Consider the following 22,552-nt stretch of genomic DNA (forward strand, 5'->3'; position numbering starts at 1 on the left):
AATATCATGCAAAGAGGCTTAATATTTACTCAAACAGCTGCCAGTACTATTCCACCATAATTCAAAGTTCCACAATTTATTTTGATATTACAGGAATGGGGTGGGTGGAATAATTTGGGCCTCGGGTTGGGCACAGCAATATAAATAAACCAGTGTCTGTAATTTTGAATATTAGTGATCTCAAACTCCAACACTACACTACTTTTTCAGGTTTTCATGTACTTCCTTCCTAAAACCCATTGCATAGAAGCCCATAGAGTCTGAACATTTTTAAAAATGCCAACAGGTGAAGCGTACTTCCATGCACGTGTTACCTGGGGCAACTTCGGAGAGTACATTTCAGAAATGTCATGAATGTGTCAGGTAAGCATATCTGAATGCTACAAATGTATTCTTTTATTGTTCCTATTGTAGTAATGTTGCTGCCCGGGGCTGTTTTCAAATCAATTTGTGTCACACCAGCCTTACCGGTTTGATGTGCACCCTGTTCAGGAATGGTCCTCATGAGGCATTGAAAGCAGGAATCCGGGAGTACTTTTCTCTGCTGTACTTTAAGTCAATGTGGTGTTCAAACGCATCATTGCAACTTCTTACGACAGCCCTAGAAGTTGCAGAACTAGACTACTGTAATATTGTGTTCACTAGTCTTCCAAAGAACTGCAGTGTCATGTTGCAAAAGGTCTGAATTTGAAATCTAGATCATTGTCTGAATGTGAAGAGGCGTGCCTTGAAAGTGTATCAGTGGATGCCTGGAAAGTGTATTAGTGGATGCCTGGAAAGTGTATTAGTGGATGCCTGGAAAGTGTATCAGTGGATGCCTGGAAAGTGTATAAGTGGATTTCAGTAGACACAAATGACAAATTTAAAGTGCTGTGCCCAATCCACAAAATCTACTGGGGGCGAGCCCAAGATACCTAAAAAGCCTCCCTCTGATGATATGCCTAAAAGGATAGTGCCATCTACTTCTGCACACCTAACTGCTCACTAAGCTTTTTATCTCATCAGACATGGGGGCCATGGACTTCAGAGCTCTAGACTGTGAAATGCACTCAACCCAAGCTAGTACCTAGCAATTCATGTTTCAGAAAGGTGCTAAAAAAGCTGTTCTGGCTTGCGTTTAACTGCACTGCTTTGTACATGAGGTCATTAAGAAGAATTAGAAGGAAAATGTATTGGCTCTACTATTACTGATTGGACTTTAACTTTCCCCATCTCATTGTACCAGGTCTATGGTACCCTTTATTGCACCTTGAAGTAACGAAAAAGCAAAACACATTACAATATCTCATAAGTACATAAAAGATGTGGTTTTGTTCCACTTTTTTTGTTTGCTCAAAATACTATATTTATTTGTTTCATGAGCAACATTGAAAAACACAGTAGAATATAAAATAAGCAGAGTATAGAGTGTGTTCATTAGTATAATCTACATGCATGTACAATTGTAAATTCTCACTCAGAAATATGTACATAGCTGTTGGAAAACGAGGCAGCATCTGTGAGGCCTGCACAAATAACATGACTACATTTGTCCTTCACTGGGAACCAAACACCCAATTGCAGTGCCTGACTCTGAGGGTAGCGTTGCAGAGCAGTCTGAGGCTTACTCAAGGGAGGTGGTGTGGGCTAGTAATCGCCATTTGCAGGTGCACAAAAATAACACTCAATAATTGATTGTCCAGTCTGTACTTTGCTTTATAAAAGTAAGAGTACATTTATTAAAGACACACATTACTCAATACTATGCACCAATTTACAAATATACATAAGCTGTTGGAATTACTTTGTGACATTGCATAACATCTCCACCCCTCCCGCAGGGGGGGGGGGGGGGGTGGGGTCTAGTACCACCACTCCCATGTATGCACATCAACTTGCCCCCAATGCAGTTAGTTGAACATAACCTGGAGCGAGGGCCCTGCGCACTGGCACCATCCCAGTGGCGACCCACCCCATTACCTCAACAAGCATTAAAAAGGGGTAAACCTGCCTTGGTGACACATGACCCTGACTGACATCTCCTACTGACCATAAAGTATGCACCTCTATATCTTAAGGGCTAGCAGTCTGGGGTCTTCACCTAAGCGCAGCAGCAAGAATCCATGTTTATGCACACTTTAGAATGACAGTACTCATCACCTTGGTTGATCATTTGAATGCATTGCAATTACAGCCTCTAAAGGCATCACAGATGAAATCACAGGATTACGCATATACAGCCAGACACCCTAGCAGGACTGTCTGACAACATAACCCCACTTGGCTTATGACATCACCTTACACCAGCACATCACATTTAACAAATGAACTTCAGTCCCTCTGAAAGAAATAACTATTAGTAAATGCCTTACGGTGCAGTTACACCACTTCACCTCCAGGGGATGCCCTTCTCCAGACATCCCCCAACTCAGCCCTTTCCTCTGTGATTTACTTCATAGGACACCCTCAGCTGCAGAACATAAGTTCCAGCCCAGAAGGTGATAGACGCTGGCTGAGCCCTTGAGGGGTTATTCTTTCAGATGCCCCATGAAACTTATGGGGGGACGGTTCTCTGTTAGGCTGGGGGAGGCTGCGGTTCTCCTGCAGCCCCCATGCACTGTCTTTCACTCATGAGGGTGACCCCCTCCTCTGGGGGCCACCAGGCGCCAAAAACGATGTTCTCCTCATGCCTTGCAAGGCATTATGGGGCGCTTAGAGCTCCTTCCTGTGAATAATAGATGAGCGGCTCTCCAGCTGTGCCGGGGAGAGCCGCGCTGGCGATGCTGGCGGCTTCGCTGCTTCTTCTCCCTTTGGTGGGGGGCCCGGTCCCACCCGGACCCCCAGGTGCTGCTAGGCGACTCGGGGAGCCCACCCCAGGCCGCTCCTGTTTTCTGGGGCCCGGGCCCCTCGCGCCTCCGCTCTTCCTGCTCGGGGTCCCGGTCCCACCCGGGACCCCAGCACGCCTCCTTGAGGGAGGGCAGCCCGGGGAGCCCACCCCCGGCTGCCCCCGCCGGCTCCCCACACGACCAGCACCCTTGCGTGCTGCCGCGGGAGCCGACACGACTCTTCTCGTCTGCCCGCTCCAGCGGGCAGACACGCCGCCTTCACAATGGGGCGGTTCTTCGGGGGGAGTGCAACGGCACTTCCCCCCCCACCTCCTCCACACTCGGGGCCCGGGGATGCGGCCCCGGGCCCCCGGGCCCCCGAACATCTTCGGGGGGGGGGGGGGGGGGGAGGGCGTGACGGCGCTCCCCCTTGCTCCGTATCGGTGGGGGCCAGGGTGGGCTCCTGGCCCCCTGCCTAGGGCCACCTTCACGGGGAGCGCAACGGCGCTCCCCATCCACCTTTTTCGGCGGGGGCCAGGGTGGGCTCCTGACACCCCGCGGGGGTACCTTCACGGGGGAGCGACGGCGCACCCCGACTTTTGTCCTTGGGGGCAGCCCCGGGACCTGACCCACCCCGGGGGCAGTTGCCCGACCGGCGGCGGAGCCCCACGTGCTTCGTCGTCGGTCCCGTCAAAGGTCGTGTACCTTCTGGGGGGCATATCTCAGCCCCCAGGGGTCTGATCTTCTCCATTTTCGCGTCCTCTTGCTCCTGGTGGCGCCCCCCCAGCCACTGGGCGCACTCTCCTTCCTCCTCTGGGTCTCCAAGGGGGTGCCTTCTGCAGGGAACGGTCTTCACTGGCTCCCTGCGCCAGCCCTTCGCCTGGCTCTGGGCCCCTCTTCTCCCTGCGCAGAGGCCACTGCTCCTGCGCACCGGTCCTGGGCTCTTCTGGTGCTGTTAGGGTCCTGGGGGCAGTCAGGGGGTCTCTCCTTTCAACTGCCCATTGCGCCAGGCTCCAGCACCTTCAGCCTCAGCCGACCACACCCCAGAGAGACCTTCTCTTCCTGTGCAAGCACTTTTTAAAAGTTGAGTAGGGGGCTGGCATGAAGTCCCTGTTGGTCCTATCAAATAGCGACACATCACTTTCCTGCCCCTGCTCCCTCCTTGTCCAGCCTCTGAGTTTGTTCAAAATGGCCTCGTCCAGTGTCTCTGGCCACATGGCCTCTGAAACCCAACTCCTTCCACGCTGCCTTCCCTCCTTGGTGCAGCCTGGTGCCTGACACCCAGCGACAGCAGTTGATGGATTGGCCTGCAGCCCCTCCCATCTTCCCTTCGTGGAGAGGAGGCCCTATCTTGTAGAAGAAAGGTTATCAATCCATCCAGCTGATGTCAGCCCTCAACCTGGCTGGCTCAGAGGAATATGACAGTTCTGGATGACCCAAAAGCAGTACAAATATGACTTTGGACTCTGCAGAATACTTCTTTTCACATTTACTACAGTGGACTTAAGTGTGTGTCTGGAATCTGTAGGCCTAATTAAAGTTAAACTAGCCCCTGGCTCCACATTCCCATAGGGGAATAAGGAATTGAAAACACATTAAAACACACTGACTTTCCCTGGCATGTCTCTTCCATCCTGAGTTCACTGTGGGTGCGTCCCAACTTATGAGGCTCCCCCCCCGTAAAAGCTCAACAATAAGGTGCTCAAAAAGCGAAAAATCCGGGCGGCCCATAGTGTCAGAACCACCTTCTAACAATAGCATAATGTGTTTCTGGAGAAAAAAGAAAAATGAGCAAAATTACAATACTAGTTCATGTTCAGTGAAAACAGTATATGAACTATGGCTACTGTGCATAGGCTCTAAAAGGCACTTTATTTATGAGAGAACTAATGTGTGTGTTAGGGATGTGAACGGTCTATAATATCTATTAACCTAATCCATCAAGGTGGTTTCTTATTTGCAATGAAGTCATCAAGTGCGCCCCAGAAGCGTTTTCTGGGGGTTCTTGATGAATAATGTTGGAGACATTAGCCCTTCCTCTAATAAATGGGAGACATTCCCTCCAAGTGGAAACAACGCACTAGAAGTGTTTTTCCTATCTTTCCTATCTGTGAGCAATATTTCACACTAAGGTAAGCATTAGTACATAAAATGGGTTGTTTTTTCCCCACTTATTTTAGCTTTTCAAGATTGTAATTTTCTTTTACGTAATCAATTTTTTTTCTTTTTTTGCAGATTAATTTTGTGACACTGCAGGCGGTGTGACACCGATTACTGACAAATGCATAACACATGTCATGGTCATACAAGCACGTCAAACAGCAGACACAAAGTAAACAAATGCACGTTACATTTTTGTATTTGAGAGAAAATTTAGCACTGCAAAGTGATACACCCACGTGTAACTTGGTAATGACTGCAGACGCGAAGGAAGGCTCACAACTATATGTACAGAACACTGTGGTTTCTTCTCTATGATCAGAGTTCTCAGTGAGGATTGTTTATACATTCTTCTAAATCTTGAGCTACCAGATTATTTTTTGACATACGTGGCCATTCAACTTTGTTCATAGAAAGGTCCTCAAAAGAGGGGTTGAGAGGCAAAGATGCACCTAGGTGAATCGTTCATTATGTGAAAAGTTTACTCAACAACTACCAGACTATTTGCACCCTTGTCTATTCCTCTAAGCAACTTACAACTTATATTTGATAGTGGTGAAATATTATATGTACTTACTCACTCTTTATTAATAAAACAAACACACAAACCATGAACTGAAAGTACATTGAAATAGCAGAATAATTTTTCCCAACTTTTAAGATTTTTTTTGTAAAACATTTCCAGGAGGTGGGTCTTGAGGATTTGTCACAGTATGCATTGCCTCACTTGTCTGAGTCCCTCTGGGCAAATAATACAACAATGCATCTATCCCCTGCTAACTGACTTATCAGGGTGTTTTGTACTGTACGTCATAAGGAAGCTCGACATGTGGAAGATGCATACGCTTTCATAGCCCAAACCTTTTTGCAATGTTCCAGCTCGGAAAGTCTCAAAATCCTTACCTTGGTCAGGTTCTCAATCTTTAGCATGTCGTTGTCAGCATCGCCACGCAGTACACGCTGTCGCTCACTGGCAACATCAACGTCATCATCCTCAATGGGTTTGGATGAAACGGGTAGTCGTCTAACAAGAAAAATATTCTACTAAGAACAAAAATGAGGTCCAAATGAACAACAAACAAACTTCGGAAAAGAGTTGAGTGCAATCCTCAGGCCATTTGCAGAAAAAGTCATAAACTTCGGTTAACAGTCTAAAGTGAAACTGACTGAATGATCAGGCGAGAAGATAGGAGCAAATTAGAATAAGCCCCTTGTCAGAAGCATACTCTGGTGCAGCACAGAAGCACTCCCAAATGTAACATTTACAATCGAAAATTAGTGCCCCCTTATCCCTCAGGATAGCCCTTTCTGTTGAGAAGAAAATAAGTTACCTGTAACCCCGGTTCGCCAGCATTGGTGGTATTCACATGCCTAAATCATTTCCTGTCGTAAGACTGGATTCCCAGTCTGACAATGGGGAATGGTTGACGCATGTGAATCTACGAGGGATTCAATGGTGGTGAAATAGAGCTTTTGCTCTACTTTCGCTTTAAGTCACAGGTGCGATGAACATCACACTTGCCCCTGGTTATCCCTCACAGAAAGCATCGTTCTCTGTCTTTTTCATACTAAGTCGTGGGATGCACAATGGAAACAGAGTACAAAGCTCACCCCTGGTAAACATTTAATAAATTTACCAATACCGCCTCTGTACTACATTCTCACTAACATCAGAAAGCAATATCCCAATAGGCAGCTTGGAATATTTTTCCCTAAAGATACTGACAAGCACTGCTGAGTATTACTTCCTCTTCTTCAGCTCTACTGTCGCACTGTTACATGCTGTACTGCATGTGACATGGATAACCAACAACACCAATTTAACACTTTTCGGTACTCACTGCGGTTTCCTTAAGAAGTTATACTGACACATGATGGTAATGAAGAAGCCCACAAAGCCTTCGATTGCCATGGCAACCAAGCCTCTCGCAACAATGTCCCACTCGAAGGGAGATTTCATCTTATCAAACTGACCTACAGGGAACAAAGAAAGGGGGAAGGAAGACAAAGGGGGTTTTGTTAACACTTTAGTCTCAGGAAGATGACCTCAAGACCAGAGCCAAGCAAACAAGTTGGAGATGAGGGCCATTTGGTAATGTTGGTCACAATAGGTCTCAAATGCAGCCAGATATCAGAGAGAGGGCTGCCTATTGTTGGCAATTACTGGTCGAGGAAGATTGGGTAAAGAGAACCACATTCTTGTCAAAGGGTGGGAACTTAAGAGGGTTGGTTACCTTGAAGTATATGTAAAGTTAAATTCTTTATAGAGTGCTTGTGACCCTCAAAACCTCTTTGGAAACGTTTGCTGGGCTCTGAGATGAGAGGTATGCAAAGGAACAGGTCAGCAAAAAAATGCCGGCAGCAAAACAGTACAATGATCAGATAGGAGCAGATAGTGCACATGTAGAACCAGTGCAAGGATTTACGATAGCCCAAACTGGACATTTTACAAGCCCCATCTATTGGCAAGGATGTCTTCTTGCTTGTGGCACCCTCGGAGGCTGCACATTAGCTAGCCATCAATGAGGGACTTAAAATAAGGAGGCATCTGAATTGTATTTGTTCAATGAATACAGATTGATATTGCTACAGATCCTGGGTGTATAGATGGAGAGGGCCTGCTGTTCTTGTGTCAATAGGGCTATTTTCCTTTGTCACTGCAGTCCCATTGCTCTGAGCTACAGTGACATCATACCAAGGAGCTGCGCTCCGCAGTCACATCACACTACGGAGCTACCCGTACTGCATTGAGATCAGTCATTGAGCTGCACTGTTGCTGTGGCATCACATCAGCGAGCTCTCATTATCACAGGAATATCACACTGAGGAACTACCCTTAATGTACAAATCAAGTTTCTGAAGGCGTTCGATGACATCATCCCAACACTGAAGGAACTATACTGGCATACATCTGCATGCCCACATCATCTTCAAGACCAGCTGCATTATCTACAAAGCCATCAGAAACTGCACCTCGACATGCCTGGCCAAGAAACTAACCACCTCAAGTGCAGAGTGACACACTGGGAGCAAGGACATGGCTACTGAAGATCAAGAGGAACCAAAAACACACAAAAAGAACAGAATGCAAGCCTTCTCCATCTATACACCTAGGATCTGTAGCAATATCCCTATAGACATAAGGACAGTTCCAGCCCTCCGGTAATTCAGAAAGAAGCAGAAGGCAAGGAACATTACTCTCTCAGACTGCAGTACTCAGTTACCTGTTTTACTGTAAAGATTCTCAGTTGATACTATTGTTCATCGCTGTGGTTCCCAGTTAGGTTTGCACTATACCAGTACCACTACACTACATACATACATACCTAAATAATGTTGCAACATCACACTCGGAACTGTCCTTGAAGATGCACAACCAGTGGGAACTGCTCTTACTGCAGTGACATCAAACAGTGGCCCTACGTTGTGACACCAGACTAAGGAGCTGCTGCTACTCCAGTGACACCACACTGGAAGCTGCCCTCTCTACAGCGACTCATACCAGGAGCTGCCTTCGTGGAGTTGTATTGTATTCAGGAGCCATCTTTACTGGAGTGGCATCATTCTGTGGAGCTACCCTTCCTGCAGTGACATCAGAAGGAGAAGCTACCCCTACTGCAGTGGCACTACATTAGCAGCTGCCCTCACTGCAGTGGTGGAACATCTAGAGCTGCCTTTACTGCAGTGGCTTTACAAAAGGAACCACCCTTAATGCAGCAGCACTATACCTAGAGGAGCCATTTTTATAGTGACGTCACAAAGTTGCCTATTCTACAGTAAAAGCACACTAGGAGCTGTTGTTACTGATGTGACATCACACTGGAAACTGACCTCATTGCAGTGATATCGTATCAGGAAGCCTCCTTAACAGCTGTAACGTCACATGTGCTGTGACATCTCATTGGGGACTTTCCCTGCTGCAATGATAACAAGAGCTTCCCATCTGGGCATCATACTGAGAACTACCCTTAACTCATCACATAACACTGGAAGCTACCCTCACTGCAATGACATCACACCAGTGAGCTCCCATGTTTACAGGGACATCACACAGCAGGCTACCATAAAGTATCAACATCACACCCCACCTGCAGTCCCATCACACGGGGGGCTTTACTGGACAGCGACATCACATAAGGAGCGCCCTTGCTGAATGGCGTTAAACTGTGTTGCTATCTCAACTCACTGACATTACATTGGAGGGTACTTTTAATGCAACTACCCCAACTCTGCTGGAGTCACTTCACCCTGTTATCAGGGAAGGGGGGGGGGGGGGCAGTGACAGGCCAGTGAGGACTAATCTTAATTTGGTGACATCACAGTGAGGGCGGATTTGAATGCAGAGAAAACACACTAACAGTTGCCCGACGTGCCGTGATATCACACTGGGACTGCTTTTAAAAGGCACACAATCACGCTGAAGACTGATCTTGATGCAGTGGGATTACTCTGGAAGCTTTCTTTCCAACAGTGACATCACACTAATAGCTGCTCTTACTGCATCTTAGTGCAGCCAGGTGACACTGTAAGTGGACGGACACTGCTGTGACGCCATCACCATTATAGGCCGCAGGATATTATCTACTACTGCTGCTAGGTGCTGGACATTGACCTCTGCCTCAGTTGTACATCACCCAGGACAACACGTTCACAAATTTCTTTATTAGAAGCAGTGTTTCGAACGGGAAGGTACTCTGAGGTAACTGCGTGCCTGCACTTCTATAATTTGAAACTGCGAGTACCTTCACTTTCAGCAGATATGTAATACTTTGCAACTGAGAAGTGTAGCTACTCTCCCATTAAATGCCTTCACTTCTATAGAGTGACCAGGCGTCCCGGATATGCCCGGACAGTCCTGGTTTTTCGCCAGCTGTCCCGGCAGATTTCAGGAAATGAGCTCATGTCCCGGTTTTTAGAGGGGGTCGGGCTGAAAACGGTGGGAGGTATCTTACAATGTTTTGCAAAGCAGGGATAGTTAGCAGCTGTTATATGAAAGTAGTTTGATTAACAGGGATGCTACTGGCTTTAAAAATTGCTCTTCTGTACGCCTCTGCTAAGAAGCACTGTCATTCTGTGCGCTGTGTTGAAGTAAAAATGTAGTCCATCTTCTATTTCTATTTTTGGGAAATGTCCCGGTTTTTGGCTCTAAAATTCTGGTCATCCTACTTCTATATTCGCATTACAACGTCTACTAGAGCAGCAGCGCTTGAAACAAGGATGGACTCTGCCAAAACACCGCCCACTCCACGCAGATCCCCTTGGCGGCTCTCGGCACGAACACGCAGCGTCATGACATCATTACATTCCACGCCACTCATCAATCTTTCAGGCGCGCCTTTCTGCGTAACATCAACCTGCCAGCTCCTCACACCCACCCACTCTGTGTGACGAGGGAGAGGCTCCACACAAGGTGGGGAGGAGGGGTGTGGCACTACATTAGTTAAACTGCCTAATGAAGAACAAGACCTCGCCTGTGGCCCCACCCTTCTATCCTCGTAACGTCAGCTGTGTTTAGGACGGGATTACGACATTGTGTATGTATGGCTCACCACCCTCTGAGCACCGAAACGTACGTTTCATGGAACAATTTCAAAACCCAGCGAAAAGAAAACGATGAAAATCAACCTCGTTTCAATAGAACTTAAGAAACAAATGTTTCTCAATTAAGTTAGGAAAACGGTTTCATATTCTTAGGACCGCATTACAGCAACTGACCTTTAAATAACCAATTTTCTGCAAGTGAAGTTCCTGATCAGCCATAGCAAAATATCACTGTCAGTCCGTGCTTAACCCAGGACAGTGATTTTTTTTAGCACTTCTAGATTAACTGCCTACCATCAGCTCTAACAAGAGCTTTCGACAGTGGCTGGCCCAAGAGATCTTGGTACACCGGCTCAGCGATCAGACAAAACTCAGGGTCTTGTTCAGGACAAGAGCTGTCCCACCTTAGGTGTGACATGTCCACGAACTACCCTTTCCCATGACGTGTTTAATGTGTACGCCCAGCTGCTAAAAGAGAAGTAAGTGCCCTTGTGGCTAAAGCTACCAGCTTTGGAACCTGATTTGAATCCAGGCCAGCGCTCAACATTTTATAATTTTGGGAAATCACTTAACCTCACTGTGTCCCTCCCAAAAAAATAAATTTGCAACATATTCTAGTGCTCATGTACAGAGTTCTCATGCCATCAGGTTGGGTTCATACTATACAAGTCCACAAAAAAATAGAAGCACTGATGCAGCCCTTAGGAGTTAGGATCTTTTCGATACCAATGATACTAAGCTAGTCTGAATGTTTGACCAATCCTCCACTAACACCATCATTTGCAGTGTGGACTTCCTGTATCATTGAGTGGTGAAAGGACATTAACCAACTAAAACAAAATCTGGCCATGGAGGAGATTGTGGTGGTGGGTAATGATTCCTCTTGCAGACTTGACACATGCTGGTCCCACCAGCTGGAGCCACGTCCAGCCCCAGACATCGCACTTAAGGATCTTGGTGTCCGTTTTGATCCAGGCCTCGTTTTTAACACCACTTGCGAAAGAATTGGCCGCTGGTTTCCCGCGAACCAAACTTTGTGCAAGACCCTACCTCCTCCTCCCTCTCCAACACATACTCCACTCCTGCAGTCTGGGCTTGTGTTTTATCTAACTTGAACTACTGCAATGCAGTCAAGTTCAGTTTTCAAAGACTTTAGAATTTGGCAGAATGGCTGGCGCTTAGTCGGAGGTGCTATGACCATGTCTATGTGGCTCGCGCCGCTGCAATGGCTGCCAGATAGGGAGCGCATTCAGTTTAAGTTACTCTGTACTGAGCATCTGGGCGCCACCAGACTGGGCCTGTATTCCTTTAAGATACGCTAACATCTTATACTGCGATATGCGATATTGCCAAGATCAAAAATGTAATGCCCACTAGTGATCGCTAGTTTTAAATGTGCCAGATGTGACGGTAGGCCCTTCGGGGATTTAGACCCCTCGTTCTGGAATGCACTTTGGACCTCCATCGTCTCTCAAATTTTGAACAGTTCTGAAGGAACTTGAAACCTTTTTCGTTTTGCTCCCGCCCACACAGTGGTCAAACGCTTGAGGGTTAACAGGCTGTTCCCAAATAAATAATTAATTATTCTTACACTTCGCAAGTGTCTTTTTACGCACGATGACGTGACAAAAAAAAAAAGAAACCTATTCCATAAAAACGTAACCAAGGAAACCGTAACCACATTTTTTGGGAGGATGGGCAATGACAAAGAGAGACCTGAAATAGAGGCAAAGTGAGGTGTGGGGTTCAAGGGTGCTCCCTAAAGAAATCCAAAGCGCAGTAGTACTAAACGTAATAAAATGTGGTAATGTGGTCTTGGTAATCGGGTTGACGAGGTATTACAAGTTTAAAATTGCCTGTCACTGGTGCAGTACATGTAATCCGGCCCAAGGAGGGCTATTTATTTCTTAGCGTTTCCCAACCTTAAATTCCTTATACAATCAAGCTCTGACGTCAGAAGAATCCTTCCATAACTTACTACAGGTGATTCACTGAATTTTTCTTTAATAACAGAGCAGCGAGCAAGGTGGGCTGTCAAAGAGTTATCATCTGAAGGGACATGTGTTTGGAGGGCGGGTGGTGGCTGACAGAGCATTAGAAACTCCTTTCTGGTCTGCCTTTGCTAGGCACGGTTGTATATTCCGCAGCACAGAGCTTATAACAGTGCAGGCGGTTTCCTGCCTGTGTTATGTATACTGTCAATGCAATGTCATCTTTTGAACGATATTATTATTGCTGTAAATAAGGTCCGTCTGCCTGCAACATTAACCGGTCCTGCAGGCTGAAACTGTAGTAAACACAGATGTTGGACAGACAGTAGAGGTGGGGCCGAATGGATTTTGACAGCTGTTTGATGTGTGCTCAAACATGGTAGGTTCAGTGTTTTCTGTTTCTATTCTTTTTGTTTTGACATTCAAAAGTGTGAAAAAGATAAGTTGAGAGAAAGCACCTCTTATCCAAACTTAGATGTCTAATCAAGCCTGTCACACGGGAACCGTACAAAGCAAAGGATGAGACCAGATTATTAGGGGCAGCAGTCTGGCGCCAGAGTCCTATAAGAGATTATATTCAAATTATTGATTTTGTGTCTTTTTATTGTGTGAAAACATCCTGAATAGCACTGAAACATTTTGTCATATAGCGCGGTGCCTTGTGAACATCAGATTCCATCTATTCTATGCACTCAGCCATTCTTAATACATTGAGATGTTGGTCTACAGTCTGAAACCGATTCTGATCTGTCATTAATCCTCCTGATTAAGCAGGTGCTTCTCGGACCCTCTTTTCAGTAGGAGGATATCACCCGCATACATTGATAAGAGGAGGAAGTATTATTGGCTCACCTCAGCACTAAACATGTCTGGCAATAATGATGGGGCCTTGCGTCTCTGCCAGTTGCCCGATGCTGGATTCTGGTGAACCTATTCAGATTTTTACTTTAACTAAACTTTGATTCCTTTAAGGGAGATTCCAAAATGTTAATTCCCAATGGGTACACCTCTAGTGAGTCATTGTGTCATATGCCACTGCTACTAGATCGTGGAATATCCCAACACCTAGCCAGTCCTAGTCAAGGGCAGCAAGATGGGCTACTCGTTAACCCATTAAGTGTGATAAAGTGTCTCTGGCCGGTTTGAACTCTGATTGCGAGTTGAGAAGCAAACCACTGCCTATCACAAACCTTTGGAGAGAGTGGCCAACACCCTTTTCCAACATCAAACTTGTAACTTTCTATACCTAGGTAGATTCCGAAAGTCTAGACGGTTTCTAGAAAAACATCCTATAATGCTATTCTTCAGGTGATCAAGTAGTATTCCCTGCAGCAAGAAGCCTTTGCCTTATTGTCAGGCGGAAATTGGTCAAGGAACTCTTTGTTGCATGTACAGATTTCTACAGAATTTAGGTTAGGTGTGCTATGCATGCATAGGATTGCTTTCTATGCTTGTCTCATAGCACAATGTTAGAGAAATGGTATTATTGTAAGTGGTGCGTCAGGAAATCTTTGAAGAGAGATGCTTTTCCTTTCTTTCTGTAAATGACTGATAAGCCAAGAGGTATTGCTTGGGTGGAATGATGAAAACTGTGCAAGTTATACTACAGGATATGCTCAGTTTCATGCTCAGAAGTTGTGGGAGAACCTGTTATTTGTTGGACCTAAGAGGTTGAATGAGTGCTTCAAATTTATATAACAAAATGAAGATGATGTTTTTCTGCTGAAAGGGGGGGGGGGGAAGAGATCTACTATCCTCATCTTCATACCTGGAAGCGTAGAGGTAGGCAGTGTGATATTTATGTCGGGAAATATACGCCATATGGGGGATATGTGGATCTGAATGTTGCCGTCACAATTTAAGGGTGGGATTATGGAAATGGGCTTGCTGTTCTTCAAGTATCACAAAGACATGTCTTGGCCACCTCAACCAAGACAGTTGAAAAAGTAAACTTGTGACAACTGCAGGCTTGCTGGGGGTTGCCTCAATGGGAGGTTTGGGTGAAGATGAGAGAAGCTGGCAATGGTAACCTTCTCAAGCGGAGTCTTGTTTGTGGGACTCACCTATTTAACATGGATGGGCACTTCTCATCTATGGTTATTTCAAAAGGATAGCAATAAGGGTTCTGCAAGTCACTTCAGAGTGATTTGTTTAGTATTGGGATCTTGTTTAGCACTATCGCAAGGCCATTTGGTGCAACGCATAGAAGGACAGAATAGTGAGGAGGAATGACACTGGGTGAAAGAATGAACAGTGAGAGAGGAGGGAAGGGAAAGTGCAAGCAATGGTAGGTGCTGTTCAGGGGAATGGACAGGAAATATTTTTTTTATCAGTAAGAGCAAGAATGGTCGAAGGCAGGTCCCTTGCCATAAACGGAAGGTACCTCCACCAACATTTCTTCTGACCTAACCAGAGGGTGGCTTCACCTAGGCATCCAAAGCAAAAGGCATACAACGACTAGGGTGGCTCCTCTTTAGTCATGTTAGTACCTGGAGAGAGAGCCGAAGGGGTAGAGCCTGTGTCCCTTGGACCCCTGATAATTCACCATCATGATGTCTCGGAGTACAAGCACATACCATACTTTGCCCAAAGTCATTCCCATACACAAATGTAATAATCATCAGTTACACTCATCAGTCAAACCCCAGCATCCCCATCCACAGTTCACTCATGTTGTAGCCTTTGGCAACAAGGAAATCCAGATCAATAAGGAGGTGAGGGTGAGCCACGTTTCAGAGATGGAGGAGTGCATGAAGATTGAGAGCGGCGAGTGTCATCAGTACCACTGGCATGACAAACTGTGCAGAGAGCACGGATGAGAATGAGGGGTCACACTGTGTCTATTGGATGCCTTCTGTACTATTGTACAGAAGGCATCCAATAGCTAAAACATTAAGTAACCCGAATGAAAACAAACATCTGAGGACTCAAAGCTCTCTAGAGAAGAACAAGGCCAAGCACGCTCTAGGAACCTTCTAAAGCAGCATTTACGTAACCTGGGGTTCATGAACCTACTCTGGGGATCTGCAACTGTTCTGAAAATGAAATATTAGCAGAGCTTGGTTCAAGGGAGCAGGGCAAGTAAAGCAAATAAAATGTAGTATGGAGGACTGGTGGCCTCAATAGAAACGCAGGTATGCGCCGACAGAAGAGAGCACACATTAGAAGCAAAATAAAGTTATATGCTAGATTCTAGCATATTGTTTCATCTTTTATAAATAAAATCACATTTTCAAGAGCTCCGAACTTTCCAATAAAATTAGAATTTCAATTTTTGTATATTGGTTTATGGACTAAATGAAATTTTTAATAACTAATGTATTTATTTGATTTACACTTCATTCTGTATTTTGTGTATTGTTTTGCGATCCAAATTGAAGAAATTGGGTCTCTGTCTCGATTTTTAGTAGTGATTCCACAGGGGTCCACAGAAGTCAAAGGTTAAGAATTGCTTTTTTAAGGAAGCATTCCAGGAATCCCAGACCTGTTTCTTTCCCATCTTTGCTTCCTAAATAACCTCATCTACAGACTGCACAGCACAGTTACACTTACTTTTGTAGGGGAATTCACAGTGCACATCATTAACTGCCTCCTCCAATACACCTGGACCGACCCCCCCCCCCCCCCACCCCTACTCCTACCCCAGGGCAACCAAAAGCAGAAAAACAGTTTTGTTTTTTCAAATATTCATGCAAGACTTAATAGCTCCACCAGCATCCAGCCATCAGCCAATTTAAATGACTACTTTACACTCTCCATAGCTGCTAAAAACGATATTACGACATCCACAGTTTAAACAAAGTATGAACATAAACAGTGAACTATCAGTTCCCTTATACAGCCAAGAATTCTCAGACAGCATATTTAGAACCAGATGAGGCGGAGGGGCACTTCTTTACATCACTCCTAGAGTGTGGAACGACCTCACTCCACATCAGAGCCTTCGCCTCTCCTTCAATTGGGCAAGAATCAGAAGACCTGGCTTTTCAATTAATCATAGGAAGGGCTAGGTACACACACCTGCTCAGCGACAGGATACTCCAGTGGGTGATAATGCCCTTTACAAAAACACATAACATATGCAAATGTAGCAGAAAACTGAACTAGAGAATTATCTAACACTAAAATATATTTATTTTTAATTTTTTTATTAGCAGTTTTTAAAGTATACAAGTCCAATTATAACCACAACAATTCGGCCTCAGTACAACAACATCCTTCATCCCTTTCCATATCTATTCAAAGTCACTCCATACCCCCCGTTCACCAATGCATTTATTACAATCAATCAGTTTACTTGATGCATTTGTAAATATTGAGTCAAGTATTTCCAATAGTCTCTTGGTTTTGACCTAGCTGGAAGCTCTTCTTCATACGTTTGTAGAGTATCTTTACAATACGTTAAATCATGGATCCAGTCTTTGATCTTGGGAGCCTTCCTGCCATTCCAACACAATGATATTCTCCGTTTGGCCAAGAGCAGCGAAATCACACAGAACTTGCGCTTCTGGGCCTGCACCCCAGGGATTAGACCCAGCAAACATGTGCGAACATTGCATCCAACTTCACTGCCCACCATTACTCCCAACATCTGCGTTACTTGTAACCAGTATTCTGTAAATCGCCCTACAAGACCATGCCAGGTGCACAAAATCTGCCCCTTCTTCATTGCAGCGACCGCATCTAGAATCAGTGCGCAGCCCATAATTATTAAGCCTAGCAGGCGTATAGTAAGTCTGGCGCAGGTACTTGTAGTGGAGTATGCGTAGATTGCCATTAGGTGTTAACATACCAGTCAGTGAGCAAGCTACAGCCCATTCTTCCCCTGTCAAGGGATCATCTAGGCATCTATTCCACTTCTCCATTGCTTTATGTGTATTTGCCGCTATATCGTTTTGCAATTTAGTATAGAGTGTGGATACCAAATGCTTAGCCGTAGGAGTGGTTATCAACCACTGCAAGGCAGACAGCACCGGTGGTTCCGCCGGGTAAGTTGGATAGAGTTTTTTTATTGCACTCTGTAGTCTGTGATAGTTAAATTGAAACAACAATGTCTTATTGCTAATGAAAGACAAATCGCCCAGTGTTCTAAAGACCCCATCTGCGTAAAGATCCCCCATAGTATCGATGCCCACCTGCCGCAGCAATCCCACTCCCACTTCTTCTTGAGTGACCGAAATCTCTGGATGCCAGTGGAGCCGCAGCGCCGGGGCGTATAACGGCAATTTGTTAGCCTTCCTACCCATAATGTGCCATGCCTTTTTTGTGGTATCTATCGTGTTTATGTCGCGTTTATGCAATGGGGGCCTATGATGGGTTATAACAGCGTCCAGTGGAACTGGCTGGGCATCTCCTTCCTCAATTGCAGCATGTGAGAGGTATGGGACTTTGTGCGCAAGCACAATATGCGCATTTCTGGTATCACAGAGGTAATAAAGCAAGAAATCGGGTACGCCGAACCCTCCCTGGCAGTAGGGCAATGTAAGGGTCCTTAATTCAATCCTGGCCAATTTACCCGCCCATATTAGCTGGAGGACTAAAGAGGTGATTCGACAAAAAACCTCTGCTGGGGGCTGAATGGGTATGTTATTAAAAAGATACAATAATTTAGGTAAGACTACCATTTTCACAATAGCGATACGGTCGGCTAGGGACAGCGGTAGCCGAATCCATCGCCCTACTTTCCCTTCCAGTGCATCTATTACCCTCCCATAGTTAGTTCGAATAACGACTTCAGGATCTCGGTGGTACCAAACGCCCAGATATTTTACCGGCTCAGTCTTCCATTCCAATGGATATTCCATGGGATGTGGTTGAGTGCTGTCCGTTAAGGGAATAATCAATGACTTGGCCCAATTTATATTTATACCGGAGTGTTGTGCAAATTTAATATATTCCCTCAGCAGAGGGTTCAGATTGTCCCCTGGGTCCCTCACATACAGCAACATATCATCTGCATACAGCGAAATGTGTAGCGGTCTCTGTGGGAATTGAAGTGCCGAGCAGTGATATCCTTGCCGAATTTTACATGCCAATGGTTCAAGCGCTAACGCAAACAACAGCGGGGACAGGGGGCATCCCTGTCTATTTCCCCGTTGAATATCAATGGGATCTGAAAGATATTTCTTGACTCGGATTCGCGCTACTGGCGCAGTATATAACAGTTGTATCCACTGGAGAAACATAGGTGGAAATCCCATCCTCCTTAATACTGTGTTAAGATATGTCCACTCTAGCGAGTCAAAAGCTTTGGCCGCATCCAGGAATACCGCCGCAGCCTTGGTCGTGGGTGTCAGATAGTGCGATAGTGCAAAGAGTGTCCGTGTGCTGTGAGCCGTGGATCGCGAGGGGATGAAGCCAGATTGATCTGGCAATATCAATCTAGTCATTAAGGGGTTCAGTCGAGCAGCCAGCAGTTTGGCCAGTATCTTATTGTCCACATTTATGAGAGACAAAGGTCGGTACGATTCACAGTAGTCTGGATCTTTGTTTGGTTTGAGTAGCGCCAGTAATAACGCTTCTCGTAATGATGGAGGCAGACTCTGCTGTTCATGGGCATTACCATACATCTCTACCAGATGAGGGGCCAGTTGATCAATAAAGGCTTTGTAAAATTCGCACGTGAACCCATCTGGGCCCGGAGCTTTCCCATTTGGCAGTGACCTAACCACTTCCGTGACTTCTTCCACCGTGATAGGCAATGACAGATATTCCCGGTGCGTATCTTATAGCCATGCTATCGCCACGTCATCCAGATATTCCATTATATCCGCCGATGATGCCGTAGGTCTGGAAGCATAAAGTGCTCCAAATGCGGACACAAACTCATTTAGAATTTCCTGCGCTCCGTATCTCTGTTCCCCCTTACCGTTTCGAATCATCTGGATAGTCTGTGGTGTTCAGCCGTCGCATATTTTAGCCGCCAAGTATCTACCCGCTCTACCCCCCTCTCCATAGGCCCTCGCTACCTGCCTCCTTGCCATATGTTTGAGTTCATCATCAGCATAGTTTTGATATTCAGATAGAATAACTCTAATGTCTCCTAGTATTTTGGCGTCTTGTGTCCGCTCGTATTCACCCTCCAGAGTGCGCAGCTTATCTTCCCGCATTGTCAGTTGCTGCCGTATGTCCTTAAGAATACCAGCGTTTGTGCTTATACAGATGCCACGGATCGTCGCTTTAAAAGCGTCCCAAAGCATGCCGGGATCTTTCATAGTTGGCGCATTTTGATCAAAATATTCCTGTATCGCCTGACCTATAGTGTCTACATATAAGGAATCTAGCAATGCTTTTGCGTTAAACCTCTAACTGAAGGGGGGTGGCGCATAATGTGGCATTTCCAGGGAGAGGATCACCGGGTTATGATCAGACAACGTTCTGGGTAAATGCCTAACCGCTCGTGTCCATAATGCTATATCATCAGAGACTAACCAGTAATCTATGCGGGACCAGCTACCATTTGCTGCCGATGCGTGTGTGGCCTCTCTCCCCTCTGGATTCCTTCTTCTCCAAATGTCAGTAAGTCTCCTATCCACCATTATGTCCTTTAATGTATGCAGCACCCGTCTGTGTGTCTCAACCGTAGCCCCAGATCTGTCAAAGTGATCACATAGTGCGATATTAAAGTCTCCTCCCCATATCAAGAGTGTGTCCTGTAAATCCCTTAGTATACCCCACAACGAATGATAAAATTGCGGGTCATCAACATTTGGACCATACATGTTCAGAATAGCCAGTCTTTGCCCCCGTAACATACCTGTGACAAGAACCTAGCGCCGTAAGTCATCCGCCACAGTATTATCAATAGGAAGCTGTAGCCCCTTTTTAACCAGAATTAGAACTCCTCTAGAATATGATGAATACGAAGAATGGTGTATTGTCTCAGCCCACTTGCGCCCGACACTATTGTGAGCTGTCGGTGCACAGTGCGTCTCCTGCAGGAGAGCAATGTCAATGTGCAATCTATCCAAATAGGCTAGCGTTTGCCTGATTTTTTGGGGGTATTAAGCCCCCGTACGTTCCACGTTAGCAAGTTTAGATGTCTAGCACTCAACTGTACATCAACCATCTTCCATTAGTGATACCAACGCAGACATATGACAAAGATTTAGTTAGTGCATTCCAACTAAGTTCCAAGCATAAAGTGACCTCATTATTCTTCTGAACATATATGTGGATTTCAGCGATGCTTCTCATGCACCGTGGCCAACAAAACAATTCCCCAACCCAAGCCATCCTCCCACCACCCACTTCAGCATCCCAACCATGCCAAAGACATACCCCACAGAAAAGAACTAACATAAATTAACTGATTTCGGGGGTTACCCGCTTCGGGGGTCCACCAAGAACACACATCTCCATCCAACTAAATGGATGTGGACAGGTACACTTAAGATTTGGAGCTGTGTAATTACTGCAACATTACATTCGGCCTACTTTCTAACAGCTTGTCGTTACTTATCCACTTTGCCCATGATATCCATCCATTCTGTAGCACACTACAGCTGCCTACGGGAGTGCAGTGGTTCCCACCCCTCAGCAACAAAACCAGCAGTCAATTCCTGTGATGCTACATAAAGGTGAAGATCGTCACTTAGGAGCAGTTCCCAGCCCCACCCATCCCATCCGCCCAGTCATTCCTTATACCCCCAGTCTTATTACTGCCAGGCAGAGTTCAGCAGTGACATCATACAATGTGGCCTTGTGGTTTAATGCAGTATCTCCTCTGCCAGGAATCAACAAAACGACCCCGGCTCCACCAGGTCTGTACGCCCTATGAAGTGATATAGTTCCAACAGTTCGTGCGCAAAGTCAGCATAGTTCGTATCGTTTATACTTACAGTCACCACCAGACCTGTCTAGTCACCAGCCAGCGTGCATTACCGTGGTCCTATTCCAGGGCCTCTGAGGCTGGCTCATTACCTTTACCTTATCATGTGTAACAGACACATCAAACTTTCACGCCCCGTAGGTAACATCCAAATTCCACCTCATCTGCCCTTAGTCTGCGGCTCAGTTCTGCTCCGTTCTCTGTTGTTCCTTGCGTTTGGCGGCAACCTTTTTAATGAAATCCAGTGCTGCTTTGGGCGTTTGAAGGAGCGTTGCTCGACCCTCATGCGTCACTCGGAGCCTAGCAGGATATAGCATGGCATAATCAATGCCAAGGTCTCGCAGCTTTTTTTTCACCGGGTTGAATTCTTTCCGCGCCATCTGGACCGTAACTGTGAAGTCTGGATAAAATTCCACCGTATTACCCGGATGTGTGATTTGCCGTTTCTCTCGCGCCAACCTCAGTATAGCATCCCGATCTCTATAGTGAAGGGCTCTGGCAACCATAGGTCGAGGGGGTGCACCAGGTTTTGGCCGCGGAGCCAGAGACCGATGTGCTCGCTCAATCAAGAACATCGAGGAGAGGTGTTCCGTGCCAAAGATACCGTGGATCAGTTCCTCCACATACGTTTCCATCCGCCCAATATTTGTGGATTCCGGAACCCCCGTGATTCTGACGTTATTTCGCCGTGACCTCGCCTCCAAATCCTCTGCCTTATTTTTTAGCACGTTCAATAGCTGTTCCACCTCTGCACATTTTTGGGCCGTGGCTTGTGACACATCCTCCACCGCTCCGATACGATTTTCCGCCTCCACCAGTCTTTCCCCATGCCCATCCAGCCTGGCCGCCATCTTGTCGACACGCAGCGTGATAGTATCCAGCTTACCGTTTATGTCTTGCAGACTCTGTTGGATAGCTTGCAGTACTCCTTCCATTCCCGTGGATACCACCTCACCAGCGTCAAGAGCAGCGTCCGAGATTGTGGCAGCGCCCTTTGCCTGTCGTTTAGTTTCGAATGGGAGTTTGGATTGGTGCTTCTCTGGTTTCCCCATGTCCTGCTCTCCCACAGCCAGGTACTTAGAGAAGCAGAACCGCGGAACTCCTCTGTTCAGACGCCCCAGACTGTCGCTTGCAGGTGCAGTGGACCCAGGCAGCCCAGCACACGAACCTCCTATATCTGTCTAGCTTCTCGGCGTCTATGTCCGCACCTCCGCACTATGTGCAGA

General features: G+C 46.1%; 1 protein-coding gene across 1 annotated transcript in view; it reads right to left on the reverse strand.

Moving 5' to 3' along the window:
• The window catches only part of ABCA2 (ATP binding cassette subfamily A member 2), a 569,797-nt gene that overhangs the window by 41,895 nt on the left and 505,350 nt on the right, over positions 1 to 22,552 (reverse strand). The window contains exons 39-40 of the mRNA XM_085611149.1: positions 6,806 to 6,938; positions 5,868 to 5,988 (exon numbers count right to left, since the gene is read on the reverse strand). Of these exons, the coding sequence (XP_085467275.1) occupies positions 5,868 to 5,988; positions 6,806 to 6,938 (254 nt within the window). The remainder of the gene's footprint in view (positions 1 to 5,867; positions 5,989 to 6,805; positions 6,939 to 22,552) is intronic.

The sequence above is a fragment of the Triturus cristatus genome, chromosome 1_2, assembly GCF_964204655.1.
Source record: "Triturus cristatus chromosome 1_2, aTriCri1.1, whole genome shotgun sequence".
Taxonomy (NCBI): domain Eukaryota; kingdom Metazoa; phylum Chordata; class Amphibia; order Caudata; family Salamandridae; genus Triturus; species Triturus cristatus.